Source organism: Sceloporus undulatus, chromosome 6, assembly GCF_019175285.1.
Source record: "Sceloporus undulatus isolate JIND9_A2432 ecotype Alabama chromosome 6, SceUnd_v1.1, whole genome shotgun sequence".
NCBI classification, from domain to species: Eukaryota; Metazoa; Chordata; class Lepidosauria; order Squamata; family Phrynosomatidae; genus Sceloporus; species Sceloporus undulatus.
Window position 1 is genome coordinate 793,442 of NC_056527.1, and position 14,749 is coordinate 808,190.

General features: G+C 45.3%; 1 protein-coding gene across 2 annotated transcripts; it reads left to right on the forward strand.

Moving 5' to 3' along the window:
• Nucleotides 1-846: 846 nt before the first annotated feature.
• Nucleotides 847-10,112, forward strand: LOC121933150 (GTPase IMAP family member 1-like). Of its 2 annotated transcripts, none has more exons than XM_042472497.1 (4): nucleotides 847-997; nucleotides 6,532-6,691; nucleotides 7,048-7,111; nucleotides 9,116-10,112. In XM_042472497.1, the coding sequence occupies exons 3-4, from the start codon at nucleotides 7,093-7,095 to the stop codon at nucleotides 10,033-10,035; spliced, it is 939 nt and encodes a 312-aa protein (XP_042328431.1). In that variant the 5' UTR covers nucleotides 847-997; nucleotides 6,532-6,691; nucleotides 7,048-7,092; the 3' UTR covers nucleotides 10,036-10,112. The 2 variants fall into 2 exon arrangements, with proteins under 2 accessions (XP_042328431.1, XP_042328432.1); XM_042472498.1 differs by lacking the exon at nucleotides 847-997 and adding an exon at nucleotides 6,156-6,349.
• The last annotated feature ends 4,637 nt before the right edge of the window (nucleotides 10,113-14,749 follow it).

Here is a 14,749-nt window from a genome sequence, read left to right on the forward strand (position 1 = left end):
TTTTTCATAATATATTTATCATATACACATTTTAAGGAGCACATACCTCTGCTGATTTTTAAAACATGTATGCCTTTTCCAAGCAAATTTTCCATTCAGTAACTTGTCCTTTTCTCTTGCATTTTAAGGAAACAATGCATTTTTGTATGCGTTATTTTAAATATATACATGTTCATGTGCACTTTCCCAAAAGCATTTCTTTTCCAGCCATTTTCAGAGGGAAAAATCATTTGGGCTGGAGAACACAACAGATAATGCAGAAATAAGATGGTTACACTTTTTGAAATGTCAAAAGACAGCTTTTCTCTCTTTTATTCATTTTTGATGAAAACTCCAGAGGAAGCTTCAAGAAACGATGGTTTCCAGGTTTAAGTGCATTGCAGTATGTACTTTGTTTTATTTTTGAGCTCTCTTTTCAATGTGACTTGAATGAATTTCTGGAGCCATTCTCTACTTCTTTGCAAGGGAATTAGCAGACCAAGCAGGATTAACAGTCAGCCTCAGTCCAGCAGAGGAATGAATGGGCACATTCTTAAACCTTAATATTCCAAAGAGTGAGGCTGTACATGGCCCTGGCACAAATAAAGGATGCCCATCCTGCCAGAGACTCACCTGTGGGTCTGTCTGCACTAAGGATCTCTGTGCTCAGGGTTTCTGTGCCAGATGAGCTTGAAGGCCGCTCTGGCCGGTGACAGAACCGGTCCAGTTTATTGAACTTTGACCAGTTTCGTTTTGACTTGGCAGCTCTCCCTTGGCCAATAGAAGCGCCAAAGCCTGGCAGAGAAACCAATCCCTCTTTTGGGGAGGGTCTCTGACTGCCAGCCAGGTTATTTCAGGGCTGCAAAAGGGAGGAGAGTGGGAGTACAGCCAAAGGGATCCTTCCTTTACCTATTTTGCCCAGCATAAAGGAGAGACCAGCCCTCCAGGCAGGAGGCGAGAAAGAAGGAGACCGAAAGCCAGATGAAGACCCACCATTACCAGTAACCAAAGAGAGCAGGTACAATTGGCTCCCTTGTCCTTCTGCTTTAGGGCCAAGAGCTCCTGCCTTTAAAAGATGCAAGTCTATCCTTTCCTCCCTTAAAATACACGACTTTCTGGTTGGTCAGTGCCAGTGATGGATACTGAGACCTTGGGTAGGAAGGAATGTGGAGCAGCTAGCTGCCCTGACTTGGGCTGGGGCAGAGGCATCCCTTGGCCACTAAGTGCCAGAGCCTTGCTTGCTATTCCAGTGTGGGATATTTCCACACTGTAACTTGTGAAAACGGAAAACGTCCACTGGTTGGAGAAGGTCCAGACCTTGAGGCCCCTTTATCCACTCTCTGCAGAATAGGGGGATTTCTTGGGCAGGGCAGAGCAGATTGTCCTGGGGACAATGCCTGTGGGGAGGAGATCATGTCCTATACACAGGAGGCAGACATTTGGAGGAATGCTACAGAAGATCCCTCTGTAAGTTTGGAGCTGCAGAAACCGAGGATGGCGAGGGGAAGCAAGAAGAGTAGCCATGTTCGTCCTCAAAGAAGGTGCTTGAGAACTTGGAAGGTTCAGCACATGGAATGGCCTCTGCCAAACCTCAGAGGAGTGTCTGATGGCGGTGTTGGGGACTGGCGGGTACAGAAGCAGTAGTTGGTGTGGCTGGCAAGGTGTTTCAGGAGGTGCACTGTTTCCCTGGAGCAAAAATCAGTGATGTGACACAGGGGCTGACAAGACAAGCCTACTGACTGTTGCCCAGGGACATAGCCAGGATTTTGGGAAGGGGGGGGGTCCAGACTAAGTGCCACCATTATAATGGGGCTTGTGTGCAGTGGTGCGGCAGCACACACCATGCATTTTATCTAAGGGAAGGGGGGGCGTCCGGACCCCAAGGACCCCTCCCCTTGGCTACGTCCCTGTGTTGCCCCTTCCTTTGGGTCCATGTGGGAACCAATGACACTGCCAGGCACAGCCTCCCAAATATTACGTGGGATTATGAGGCTCTGAGAAGGAAGCTGAAGGGTCTGCATGCACAGAGGCCATGCTGATCAAAGAGAGGGAACAGAGCAGAGGCTATAAATGCCAAACTGGCAGATTACATTCAATTAGGAGAGGTAGCCAATACCCCAGAGGACAGGATCAGAATTCAATGTGACCTTAGCAAATTAGAAAGCTGGGCCAAGCCCAATGACATGAACCCCAACAGGGAGAAATGTAAAGTACTGCACTTTGGTAGGAAAAAGGAAATGCACAGATATAGGATCATGGCTTAAGGAGATTATATTTATGTGAAACGGATCTAGGAGTCCAAGTAGATCACAAATTGAACATGAGTCAACAGTGTGTCATGCAGCAGCTAAAAAGGCCAGTGCAATTTTAGGCTGCATCAATAAAAGTATAGTCTCTAGATTAAGGGAAGTAATAGGGCCACTGTATTCTGCTCTGGTCAGGCTTCACCTGGAATAATCCTGTGCCTAGTTCTGGGCAAAACAATTCAAAAAGAACATTGAGAACCTGGAGCCATGTGTCCAAAGAAGGGTGACTAAAATGGTGAAGGGTCTGGAAACCATGAAGCCCTATGAGGAAAGACTCAGGGAGATGCTGGGGATGTTTAGCCTGGAGAAGAGAAGGGAGTTTATCCCATGGGAGGAATTTCTCTTAATTTTGAATGAAAAGAAAGTGGGGCCAGAATGCATTTACATGAATTCGCTAGTTCAGCAAACTTACATGAATTTGAATTGTGTTCAGACTGACTTCCCATTGGCCGAAAATAGCTTGTCATTGCCCAAAATTGCATGTGATCACCTCTCACGCAATAATATGAAACCCATGATTGCGTTCAGATTGCCATTGGATTATACTTCCAACTTCCCTTGTCTGATAAACTCCAAGGTTAAGAGATGATATGAGAGCCCTGTTTTAATATTTGAAGGGATGCCATATTGAGGAGGGAGCAAGCTTGTTTTCTGCTGCTCCAGAGAAGAGGACCCAATGGAGGAATGGATTCAAGCTCCAGGAAAAGAGATTCTACTGAAACATTAGGAGGAACTTCCTTTCAGGGAGAGCTGTTTGACAGTGAGAGATGCTGCTGCCTCCATGGAGGGTGGTGGAATCTCCTTCTTTGGAGGCTATTTTTGAGAAGAGGCTAGGTGCTTGTCTGTGCCCAGTAGGGCTTGGATGGCATCTTGGATGGCAGAAGAAGGGGGGGGGGGGAGGCAAAGGCCAACCCCCTTTGAACAAAGTCTCCCAAGGCAACCCCACAAGAGCTTTGCCGCAACTCACAAATGACTTTCAAGGCACAGGGCAACAACATCCTGATATTTGTTGGCCATTTCTCCTTCCCTAAGCACAAACCAGGCACTGGCCCTGCTTAGCCCCCAGGACTGAGTGGGATCTGGTCCCTTTTGGGCAGATGGGCACATCCCTGTAGATGACTTAGAACTATGGGATATATTATTATTCCAAGCCCTAAGTTACATGTCTGCTTTCAGTCCCTTCCCCTGAAACAGAGCCTCCTTAGCACCCAGGATTGACAGGAAGTTGCCCATCCAAAGATCAACCAGAGCTGGCCCTGCCTAGATCAGTCAGGCTCTGGGGCCTTGGTGCATGTGCCTGGGCACTTGTGTGTGCACCTTCTCATCAGGTGTCCAGTTAGGGCGTCCCCATGCATTTCCAAGGGTTTTCTTAGGCAAGGCTTACTCAGTGCTGATTCCGCCTGTTCTCCCCCTGAAATGTCACCTACTGTAGCACCTGGTCTGGGTTGGCCGTCTCCCATTCAAGGACTAGCCAGGGCTGGCCCTGCTTAGCTTCCTAGATCAGACTGCATCTGAGGCCTTTGTCCATATATAGTCCATATATATAGCCTACTACAACACCTACTATAACACTTTATCCATACAGTAGCACCTGGTCACAGTTGGTGGTTTCCTGCCTAAAATACTGTGTGATACCAAACATACAAGATTTGGCACCATTATTGTGTCTTCCCAGGGAATAGAGAGAGAAACTCTGGAGTTTACCAGACGCGAGTTTTTGGCAATTTCCCCTGCCTATTGTGCAATGTTAGCATCACGAACGTTGCGCAATAACGCAAAAGTGCGATGTTCTTCCAGACACCATTCATTTCTGTGGGAGCCCATTGCGCAACGCTCACATAGTTTAAGCGTCATTCCTCCCCTTTTTGGGCATTGCTGGCAAAAGTGAAAGCCAGGCCATGGTCTCCCGTTATTTTGCGAAATGTGTTGCGAAATGGTTTGGTGTGGAAGGCAGCAGCGCAATGTAACGCTAAAGTTACTGATCGCAAAGTTCCCATGATGCTGAGCTGCTTTTTCACCCCATTCCCTTCCGGTGGCCTTCCTTTTTCAGGGCAACCCCGGGGGAGGGGTTTTTTAGTGTGTGTGTGTGTGTGTGTGTGTGTGTGCGTGTGTAAATGTGTGTTCTGAGTGAATATGTGCAGAGATACATTCTTTGTGCGAATGCAAACGTGCATATATATGTGTGTGTGTGTGTGTTTTGCCTTGATGTGTGATGGAGGAATACATTGGATGCTATAAATTAAGGGGACCCTAAAGGGTCATCAAGTCCCCCCTTCTTCTGAAGGAATGCATAGGATGCCAGAGAGATGGGAGGGACCTCAAAGGGTCATCCAGTCCAGCCCCTTCTTCTGTCCTGAAGGAATACATGTGAATATAAAAACGCATGTGTGTTATCAGCTATTGTGGATACTGTGAATATGCAGAGAGATGTTTATTAGTATGTGTCTCTGACATATATGTGTTTATATATGTATATCTGTCTTGTCTGCCTGTATTTATAGAGAGGTGTGTGTGTGTGTGTGTGTGAATATATATATATGGGTATATGTGTGTGTATGTGTGTGTGTGTATATATATATGTGTGTGTGTGCGCGTGTTCTATATGTTTATGTATAGGTATAGGTATATGTATATGTGGGGGGGAGTGGGGTCTGTACCTATAGGTAAATCTAATCTATGCAAGGGACCCCCAAGGGCCATCCAATCCAGCCCCTTCTTCTGCCCTGAAGGAATACACAGGATGCCAGAGAGATGGAAGGGACCCCAAAGGGTCATCCAGCCCAGTCCCTTCTTCTTTTCTGAAGGCATAAATAGGACCCTAGAAATGGAAGGGACCCCAAAGGGCCATCCAGTCCAGCCCCTTCTAACCCTAACCCTTCCCTCCTCCTTTTTGTTAAAGAGCCAGGCACAAAATGCCCCAAAGTGTGCTCATTTTGTCAAACACACCTCTTATGATCTGCCCTTGGCACCATTTTCAACCCCAAAATGCAAGTTAATGCATCCTGTATCCCCCACTCCTTGCCACCCCAGAATGCCTCTTGCACAGGTAATAATAATAATAATAATAATAATAATAATAATAATAATAAACTCGTCACCTCGTAAATGCCAGAAAAGGCATTCTTTTATGACTTTAAAAGCACTTCAGCGCTATCCCTGCATTCCTTGCAAAAGCATGTATCGTTTTGCCAATTGCCTAATTGACAACAGCAACAAACATAACATTCGATTGTAACATTCGCATTTTAGGATGGATTCTCCAAGGAAAAAAAGTCTCTATATAACGTGGCTGGCAGCTTGTTCCCTTTCCTTTCATTTGCTGACTTCCAGCAAAAGGATACTGTTGCAAGGGGCAAATATATATATATATATACACACACACACACACACACACACACACACACACACACACACACCCCTCAGGATAAAACACAACAAAACATGTGCTCATTTTGCCAAAAATAGTTTATTTAAAAAGGGAGGAAAGTGCCTGATAGGAGCCTTTGACCTGACCTGAACTGGCCCCTTTCCTCCTGCTTACACTTTGCCATTGCCTTCCACTGAGGCTGAGAGAGAGTGACCTGTCAGTTCCAGCTGACCCATGGAATCAGTTGGGAATACAAGGGAAATGCAGCGCAGGCATTCTGACTGTAGCACCCGCATATAACACAAACAATAATAATAATAACAACAACAATAATAATGGCACTTAAGTTCCAGGAGCAAGAAGAAAGCAAGCACCCCAGAAATCATGTGCATAAATTGTCAAAAGAGGCTGCTCCTGCTGCATCCATTTCCCCACATCTCCAGCTTCTCTCCACAGCCCTATTTCCCTGGCAATCCTCCTCCTCCTCCTCCCCCGGAAGCACAAAGGTCATGATGCCACCAAAGCCTCCAAAGGGCATGCGCAAGGATTTTGATGCGAAATGCTCAACAGAAACGGAAGGCGCTGGTGTAGTGGACAGTTCCCCTATGCGTGATTTCGCATCAGGCAAATTGCAACTTTTGCCAATTGTAGCGCTAACTTAACGTTACAGGGGAATGACGGAAAAGCAAGCAATGTGGTAAGACATCGCGCGAAACAGTCATTTCGCAATGTTCTTTACACTTCCTTAGCGCAATTGCAGGGTCCAAAACTTGAGTCTGATAAACTCCTCTATTAGGTTTGGGACTTGTCATCATCACATGAGCATAGCTATGCTTTTTAAAGTTTATTTATTCCATTGATATGTCACCTTTTTCCCAGGTTGGGACTGGAGGGACCTCACAGAAAGAATCCACTGAAGTCTAAAGATAAATCTTAAAACACTATCAAAACACTGCTGTCTCCAAGCAATTGCCCATTCGAAGCCTGCTTGAACAAGAACGTCTTTGTCTGCAGAGAAAGCAAAGCAGAAAGTGGCCAGGTACCAGGGACTGGGAGCAGCGACTGGGAAGGTCCTGTTTCAAAGCCCTGTTTCAAAGCCAGGGAGGGAGAGCTGGGAGAAAACCCTGCCCTGGGTTCTGGGGTCTCTGGCGGGTTCATATAGTGGGGTATGGCCTTTTGGAGTCTGATTTTGGGGAGTGGGGAGGAGTCTGCCAGCTGAGAAGTTGCTCCTGGCGCATGGGGCACTGCTGCAGCCAGCAAAAGCGGATACCAAAAAGAAAGGATGAGTCTTGAAGCTGGTCTTGAGGCTCTTGGTTGGTTGCTTTGACCAGAACTGGAGAAATCACTCTTCTCAGTGGGTTTTCCCCTTCTGTGTCTCTTTTTCTTTTTGGACAGGGATTTTTGCCACTTGCCCTGAACACCATTCTCTGTCACGGGGAAATGTCCAGTTTCAGCCAAGGTAAGGTTCCTCCTGCTTGCCTGACGCAGAAAGGTAGGAAACACACAGGGCCTGTCTGTTCCTAAGCTCCTTCCCTTCCCTTCATCTCCAAATGATATTCCCATATTGCCACATTTAAAGGGTATTAAGAAAGTACACCCTGAAATCATGATGCTTGAAGAAACAGGCTTCAATTCCAATTAAAACACCAGGAAACCTTGTACTCTTTATGGAGAAATTATTCTGTGTTGTGGGACAACAGACACGGTCCTCCTCTGCACCATGACCAAACAAACCATAGGACGTTATCATATGTAGATCCTATGTGCTTCCATCCCAAAAATGGTTAAAGAGGTGGCATCCCAGAAAAGCAATCCCATTTGCTATTGGTTATCACACACAGAGCATAACAAGGAGTTAAAAGCACATTAAAGTGGGTCCATGTGGATTTGGCTACCAAAAGGAGACAAACAAATTCCCATTGACAGCATAGAAATACCTTTTCTGAGCATGCTCCAAGTGTCATTTCCACAAGTGCACACATACACATGCTCCAGGGAAGGGATATTTGGGGGAGGGGTCCTCTTTGCCACAAAAGCCCCGAAAGGTGTTTCCCTTTGCAAACTCCAAAAACACACACACACAGAGGGTCCATAAGCCTGCCTGATTCCATGCCCTCCTTTTCCAGGGCATGTCCTCCATTTTTCTCTCCTGTCCAGAGGACTTCCAAAATGCCCTCTCTCTGCCTTCTCCCAGCAGCTCTCAGCCGAGGAGCCTGAAGAGAGGAGTGTGTGTATCCCTTTAAGGGATGAGAGGATTTTCCCTCTTTGGCACAGGATAAAGGCCAATGAAGGGAAAGGGAAACAACAAAGTCATCTGAGGCTTGCATTTGCAGAGGCTGGCATGATGCAAAGGGAGTCAATTCGCAGGCAAAGTGGACATGTAAATCTGGTAGTTTTGCAAATTTACTTATTGCCTGATTGACCTCACATTCTCCCTGGTTTCTCTTCTGATTGCATGCAGCGTCACGTGGAAAGCAGCTACGAATTGGTCCCTAAACCCTGGATGACCCTGCATTGGCCCCACTTTAAACTTCCAGTTTTGTCCCATGTGAGAATGTCCATAGAAAGAGCAGGAGAGCTATCCTGAAAATGGCAGGCTCCTGGATAATCTTCTCCAGTTCATAATAGGGGTCTTAAAAGTGATATCCTGCCTTTCTCCCAGTAGCTAACTGGAAACCAGTGCAGATATGGGACTCCGCCGAGCAGCCTAGTTGCCAATAACTCTAGCCCGTAAGCCATCCTCAAGGGAGCCTCTTACCATAGATTACAGCAGCCCAACCCAGAGGTGACCAGTGCATTGATCGCTGAAGTGAAATGGTTGTAGGAATAGGTTTCCTTGGACCCTTCTGCCAGACGGAAATCCAATACATTCTCTGTTTCCATGGTTTTCCAAGAATAAACCTGAAAGTTGGCTGCACCACCACCACTGCCTTAAAAACACTTCTGGGGTCCTTGAGGTCACCTTCTAGTAAGACCACCTCTGGAGTGTATCAAACGGGAGGAATTTCTCTTAAATTCGAATGAAAAGAAAGTGGGGCCAAAATGGATTCATTTAAAGTCGCTAGTTTATCGAAATTACATGAATGCTCATTGCATTTGAACTGGCTCCCCATTGCCAGAGCAGCCATTGCCTTGCTATTTCCTTGGGATTCCTTTTTCATGATTTTCCCCCCTTTTCCGTTTCTTTTACATTCTTCCGTTTCAAACCTTCGCTCGGTTGAAAATTGAAGTTTCCTTAGTCATCCATCCAGGTTGCATTGAGACGTCTCCCGTTTTTCTTTCTCAATGGAACTGTTTGAGATTGTGCCTTCAGTATCTCTCTTTTGAGAAACTCGCATCCCTCCTGAACTCCTTTATCTTTTAGTACTTCATGATTGCGTTCAGATTGCCATCGGATTACACTTCCAATTCCCCTTGTCTGATAAACTCCTCTGTCCCTTTCTGTCACCAATTTGTCCTTCAGAACCCAGAGGGGATGAATCCGAACTGCGCCTGATCCTGGTTGGCAAGACCGGCGGTGGGAAGAGCGCGACGGGGAACACGATCCTCGGCCGGAGGGAGTTTGAGTCCGTCCTGGCACCAAGGACCACCACCTTGAGGTCCCAAAAAGGGAAAAGAAGGTGGAAGGACCAGGACGTTTCTGTGATCGACACGCCAGCCATTTTTGATGGCGATGTCTCCAGGGAGATCTTGGTCCCTGAGATCAGGCGCTGCGTTGCGCTCTCCAGTCCTGGCCCTCATGCCTTGGTCTTTGTCACCCAAGTCGGACGCTTCACCGCAGAAGACAAAGCGGCGGCCAAACAAGTCCTGGCTGTGTTTGGGGAGGAGGCTTCTGGGTACATGGTGGTTCTCTTCACCCGCAAAGAGGATTTAGCCGGGGGTCCCTTGGAGGACTACGTCTGGGGCTCAGACAATGAGGGTCTCCAGGGGCTGATTCGGAAGTGCGGGGGGCGCTTCCTTGCCTTCAGTAACAAGGCAGATGGGATGGAAAGGGAGAGGCAGGTCTCTGAGCTGATGGAAATTGTCCAGGGAATACTCCAGGAGAATCAGGGGAGGCATTACTCCAATGAGCTCTACTTGGAGCATGACTTAACGGATGGAAAGATCCAGTCTTTCATGGCAGAGAATGGAGGAGGCAGGAGAAAGACAGGAGGAGGCTGGGATTGGAAGATAAAGTGGCTGATAGTGCTGCTTGTTGTTTTTACTTTTCCCTTTTTGTTTCCTTTTCTTGTTTTGTTGATCTTAATAAGAGTCATCTTCTGGTTACGGAAACGCATGTGGACCAGACCACTGTCAAAATATAGAAATCCTTCATGCAGAACCCAGTCTGCAAACGCATTGTGGCTTCCGAACAATGAAAATAATGTATCATATATGACTTGAGAAATACAGTCAAATTTACAAAACTTATCTTTAAATGTACAAAAGCACTATACAGTAAAACAAAGCCTACCTTTAAATATTTTGATTCTTGCATACATGGCTGAATGATGATGACTTATTGATGAAAGTCAGAAAGATGGGAAACTTCTAACTGTCTTTTTCTGGAGGGGGATTTTGATGGAGATCTTACAGTGGTTGTAATTGATGTCAACCACTTTGAACCTAAAGAATTGGGGACGATTGGCAATGAATGCAGATGTGGAGTCTTGAAATAGGAAAGCACTGACATCTTTCTCCTTTCTCGAAGATGTTCTCTGTAATGGGCTGTTTGGTTTTGTAGCCCTCCATGTACTATTGAGCTTCTTTTTCAAAACTGGGGTTGACCTTTTCCCAAAACGAAACTGTATCCTCTGCTTTGGCAATTCCTTCTTCTAATTCTTAGAGTCCGTCCTACCCGGGGCTTAGCCATAATCCTCAGGTGGGTCTTCCTGTTCTCTCAACAGCCTTCTCTGTCCTTCAGGGAACAGCACACCATCATCCATTTGGGCCTCTTCATGTAACCCAAGCCATTCTGCAGCATCTTCAGGCTGGCCTTCCCATTCCCATTCCCATGCCATGCCAGAAACATCTGAAGCAATGTCCTCCGCTGGATCCTCAAAGCATTCAAAATGGCCCATGAGTGTGAAGATGAGTTTCTTTCCAGCCAGGGTGACTGTTTGTATGGGTATCCCACTGTACACTCACCATAGAATCCTAAAGTTGGAAGAGACCCCCAAAAGAGCCATCCAGTCCAACCCCATTCTGCCATGCAGGAAATCACAATCAAAACATCACTGACCCATCACCCAGGTCACTTATCCCAAGGTTAGAATGAGGAACCCAGCCATGGGACCATCTCTGGGTGCCTCATTCTGCTCTTAGAAGTCAGTGATCCATGATGGTGGCAGGCACACTAAGATGGCGTACAGACTGGCACTTTGTGCCGGCCTGTAGGCAAAGCTATAGCGCAGCATCCACACGCTGGATGCCATGACTTCGCCCCAGTCACATCATGACGCCTCGCATCCTTCTAGACAGCGCACAGCAATATGGCGCAACTCTGATGCTGCATTTAGATGATGCTGTACCAAAAGAGTATCATAAAGCCATACTGTGACACTTTTAGAGGGTGCAAAAAGGAGCTGCATTTTGTGGCTCTTTTTTGCACCCTCCAGAGGCCAGATCGAGGTGGGGGGGCCGGGGGGGCGGGACGGCACCGTGGGGGGGGTGGGGGGGGGGGGGGGTGTTGCATCTGAGGAAGCAGATATAAGTCTTGGAAAGCTCCTGCTGCCAATTTCTTTCTTTCAATGAGTCTCAAAGGTGTTGCAAGATCTTTCTACAGATTAATTTTACAGACTAACAAAGCTATATCTTTGAATTCTACTGTATAGAAGTTGTTCATGATGTCACTGTGATGTACAAGTATTCCTGCTTATATTTGTGTGTACACTTGTTCATATTCACTAGGGTCAGGGGCACAAGACCCCCATGAATGTGAAAAAAATGCAAATAACAAAAACACCATGTTTTTACATGAGAGGACACCTCTCTAGAAATCTCTAGGTCCTCCAGTGCAACTCTGTGGTCATAGAATAATAGAATCAAAGAATACAGTGGAACCTCACCATAGGCAGGCGCACCATACGCGGCTTTGAGTATATGCGCTTAAGCCGCGGCTCGCGCCCGGGGCAGAAGGGGCGGCGCATCCCATTCAGTTGAATGGGCATGCGTGCCTGTTGCACCGCGCACATGCCCATTGCACCCCGCGCACCTCCGCGCTGCCGTGCACGAGCCCAATTGTTTACAATGGGGCTCGAGCATAGGCGGAAATCGCGATACGTGGCGGGATCCGGAATGGATCCCCTGCGTATGGCGAGGTTCCACTGTAATAGAGTTGGAAGAGACCACGAGGGCCATCCAGTCCAACCCCCTTCTGTATTCTCTCTAGGAATCTCTAGATCCTCCATTGCAACTCTATGGTCAACATCCAACAGACACTGACTATAGAACTGTGCTGGAAAAGCTATAAAGGCCTAGTAGAGTGTTCTCTCTAGGTCCTCCAGGGCAACTCCGTGGTCAACCTCCAACAGACCTGAGCATAGAACTGTGCTGGAGGAGCTACAAACAACAGCGGTGGTGGCAGCAGTAGCAGCGATGGGTGGGATGAAGAGGACTAAGCAGGAGCACATGAGAGCATAAAAAAAGCCAAGAGCTGCTCCTTAATTGCCCAAACCATAGAGGTGATAGGTCCTGTGAGCCCTAGCAACTCACAGGCCATTCCCTACACTACACACACCCAGACCCTGTGGACCAAGGGAGTGGGTTTCCACTCCGGGGGGGAGGGATCATTGGAGGGCTCGATATTAGAATTCTTTAACAGCAAGGTCAGGAGATAGAGGTAGAGTTCTAGAGCAGCCAGGTAGTGTTTGGGTACTCCTAAATTAGGATATTTGACCTCATTATTGGTTTGGGATTTCTGATATCGAGCTAGATTATAGTCTACAGAAAATAGAATTTCAAATTCGCAAAAAAAAAATTTTAGATGATTGTTTCTTCGATTATTTGCTTAAGTATATTTCTGATAGAAAGGATTCTAGATAATGCCTTCTAGAAAAAAGAATACATCGAAATCACAAAGGATGGATAGCCCCCAGAGTGAAACACAAAAGAGTCTCCTAGCAAACAATTGGAGATAAACTCAATAATTCTGCAAGAATTAAGAGAATTTAAAAAATCTTTTAAAAATGGGATAAGACGAGGATTGAAAGAGAATAGAAGTGAAATTCAACAAGATATGCATAAAGAAATAGAAACATTTGCAGAAAAAATTGAAAAAATTAGTAGTGAAGTTAATAAGGTCAAAACTGAAATGGTGGAGGTAATCTCCGAAACAAACCTTTATGAAAGTAAAATAGAAACATTAGAGATGAAACTAAACTGGAGCGAACAAATAATCAACCGACTAGAAAATAGATATAGAGAAAAAATCATCAAAATAAGAGGGGTTCCAGAGGAACCTGAGGAAAAGCTTCCAGACAGAATTATCCCATATCTAGCGAAATTTATAAATGTACCAGAAGACTTTCTGGATGCAGAGATCGAAAAAGTCTTTAGAATAAATTCAAGAATAGCAAAACAAAGGAAGATCCCGAGGGATATCTTGATAAGCTTTACAAATTCGAGAATAAAAGACGAATTGTTACAACAAAATTTTAAGGAAAAGCTGGCAATAGAGGATAACATAATTGAAGTTTATAAAGATATACCTATAAAAATCCTTAAAAAAGACAAGAGTACAGGTTTTTAACAAATCTATTTCAAGAAAAGTGCATCAACTACAAGTGGGATAAGGCGGAGGGTATTATTGTGTTTCACAAACAGAGGAGACACACTATCAACACAGTTGAAAAGGCAAAGGATTTTTTCAAAAAAATAATTCAAGAGGGTAAGACAGAAGAAGGGGGACATTATTTGAGCCCTAAACAAAATAGACAAAATAAGACGAAAAAGGATTTCAAAGATAGAACAGAAAACACCAAAAGTGAGAAAGAACAAAGATCTTTTACTACGAGAGAGGAGAGAGGAAAAGAGAACAAAGTAGTGGAGAGAAGACTAGAAGAAAGAAGATACAGTAATTAGGAAGGAATAACTAGCTCACAAAATGTCGATAAAAATAAGGTCCTGGAATGTTAAAGGACTTAATGCAGAGAAGAAAAGAAAACAAATATTACATTTATTAAAGAAAGACAATTATGATATGTCTTCAAGAGACAAAATTAAGAGATTTAGATCTAAAACATTTAAAACACACAGCCTTAGGAAATATGGTTGGTTCTTGTTCAAAGAAAAGAAAGAGAGGAGTGGTGACCTTTATAAATAAGAAATATGAAGCTAACCAGATTTACAAAGATACCGAAGGAAGAATATTGATAATTGAAGTGAGGATATCGGGAGAAAAATATTAATTGTTAATATCTATGCGCCTAGAGAAAATAGGGGTCCTTTTTTTCCAAATGTTAAATAAAAAATTGTTAGAATATAACAAAAATAGAGTGTTGTGGCTGGGGATTTTAATGGCGTGTTAAGACCAGAAAGAGATAGGAAATCTGTTAAGGCTATAAAACGTAACCAGGGCAAATTTCCGACAAGTGCGATTTCAATGATAAGAGAGCAAGATCTAATAGATGTGTGGACTAAACACTACGGGGAAAATAGAATCATAGAATCATAGAATCATAGAGTTGGAAGAGACCGCAAGGGCCATCCAGTCCAACCCCCTGCCATGCAGGAAATCCAGATCAAAGCATCGTCGACAGATGGCCATCCAGCCTCTGTTTGAAGACCTCCAAGGAGGAAGACTCCACTACACTCCGAGGAAGTGTGTTCCACTGTGGAACAGCCCTTACTGTCAGGAAATTCCTCCTAATGTTGAGGTGGAATCTCTTTTCCTGTAGCTTGCATCCATTGCTCCGGGTCCTAGTCTCTGGAGCAGCAGAAAACAAGTTTGCTCCCTCCTCAATATGACATCCCTTCAAGTATTTAAATAGGGCTATCATATCACCTCTTAACCTTCTCTTCTCCAGGCTAAACATCCCCAGCTCCCTGAGTCGTTCCTCATAGGGCAAGGTTTCCAGACCTTTCACCATTTTAGTCGTCCTCCTTTGGACACGCTCCA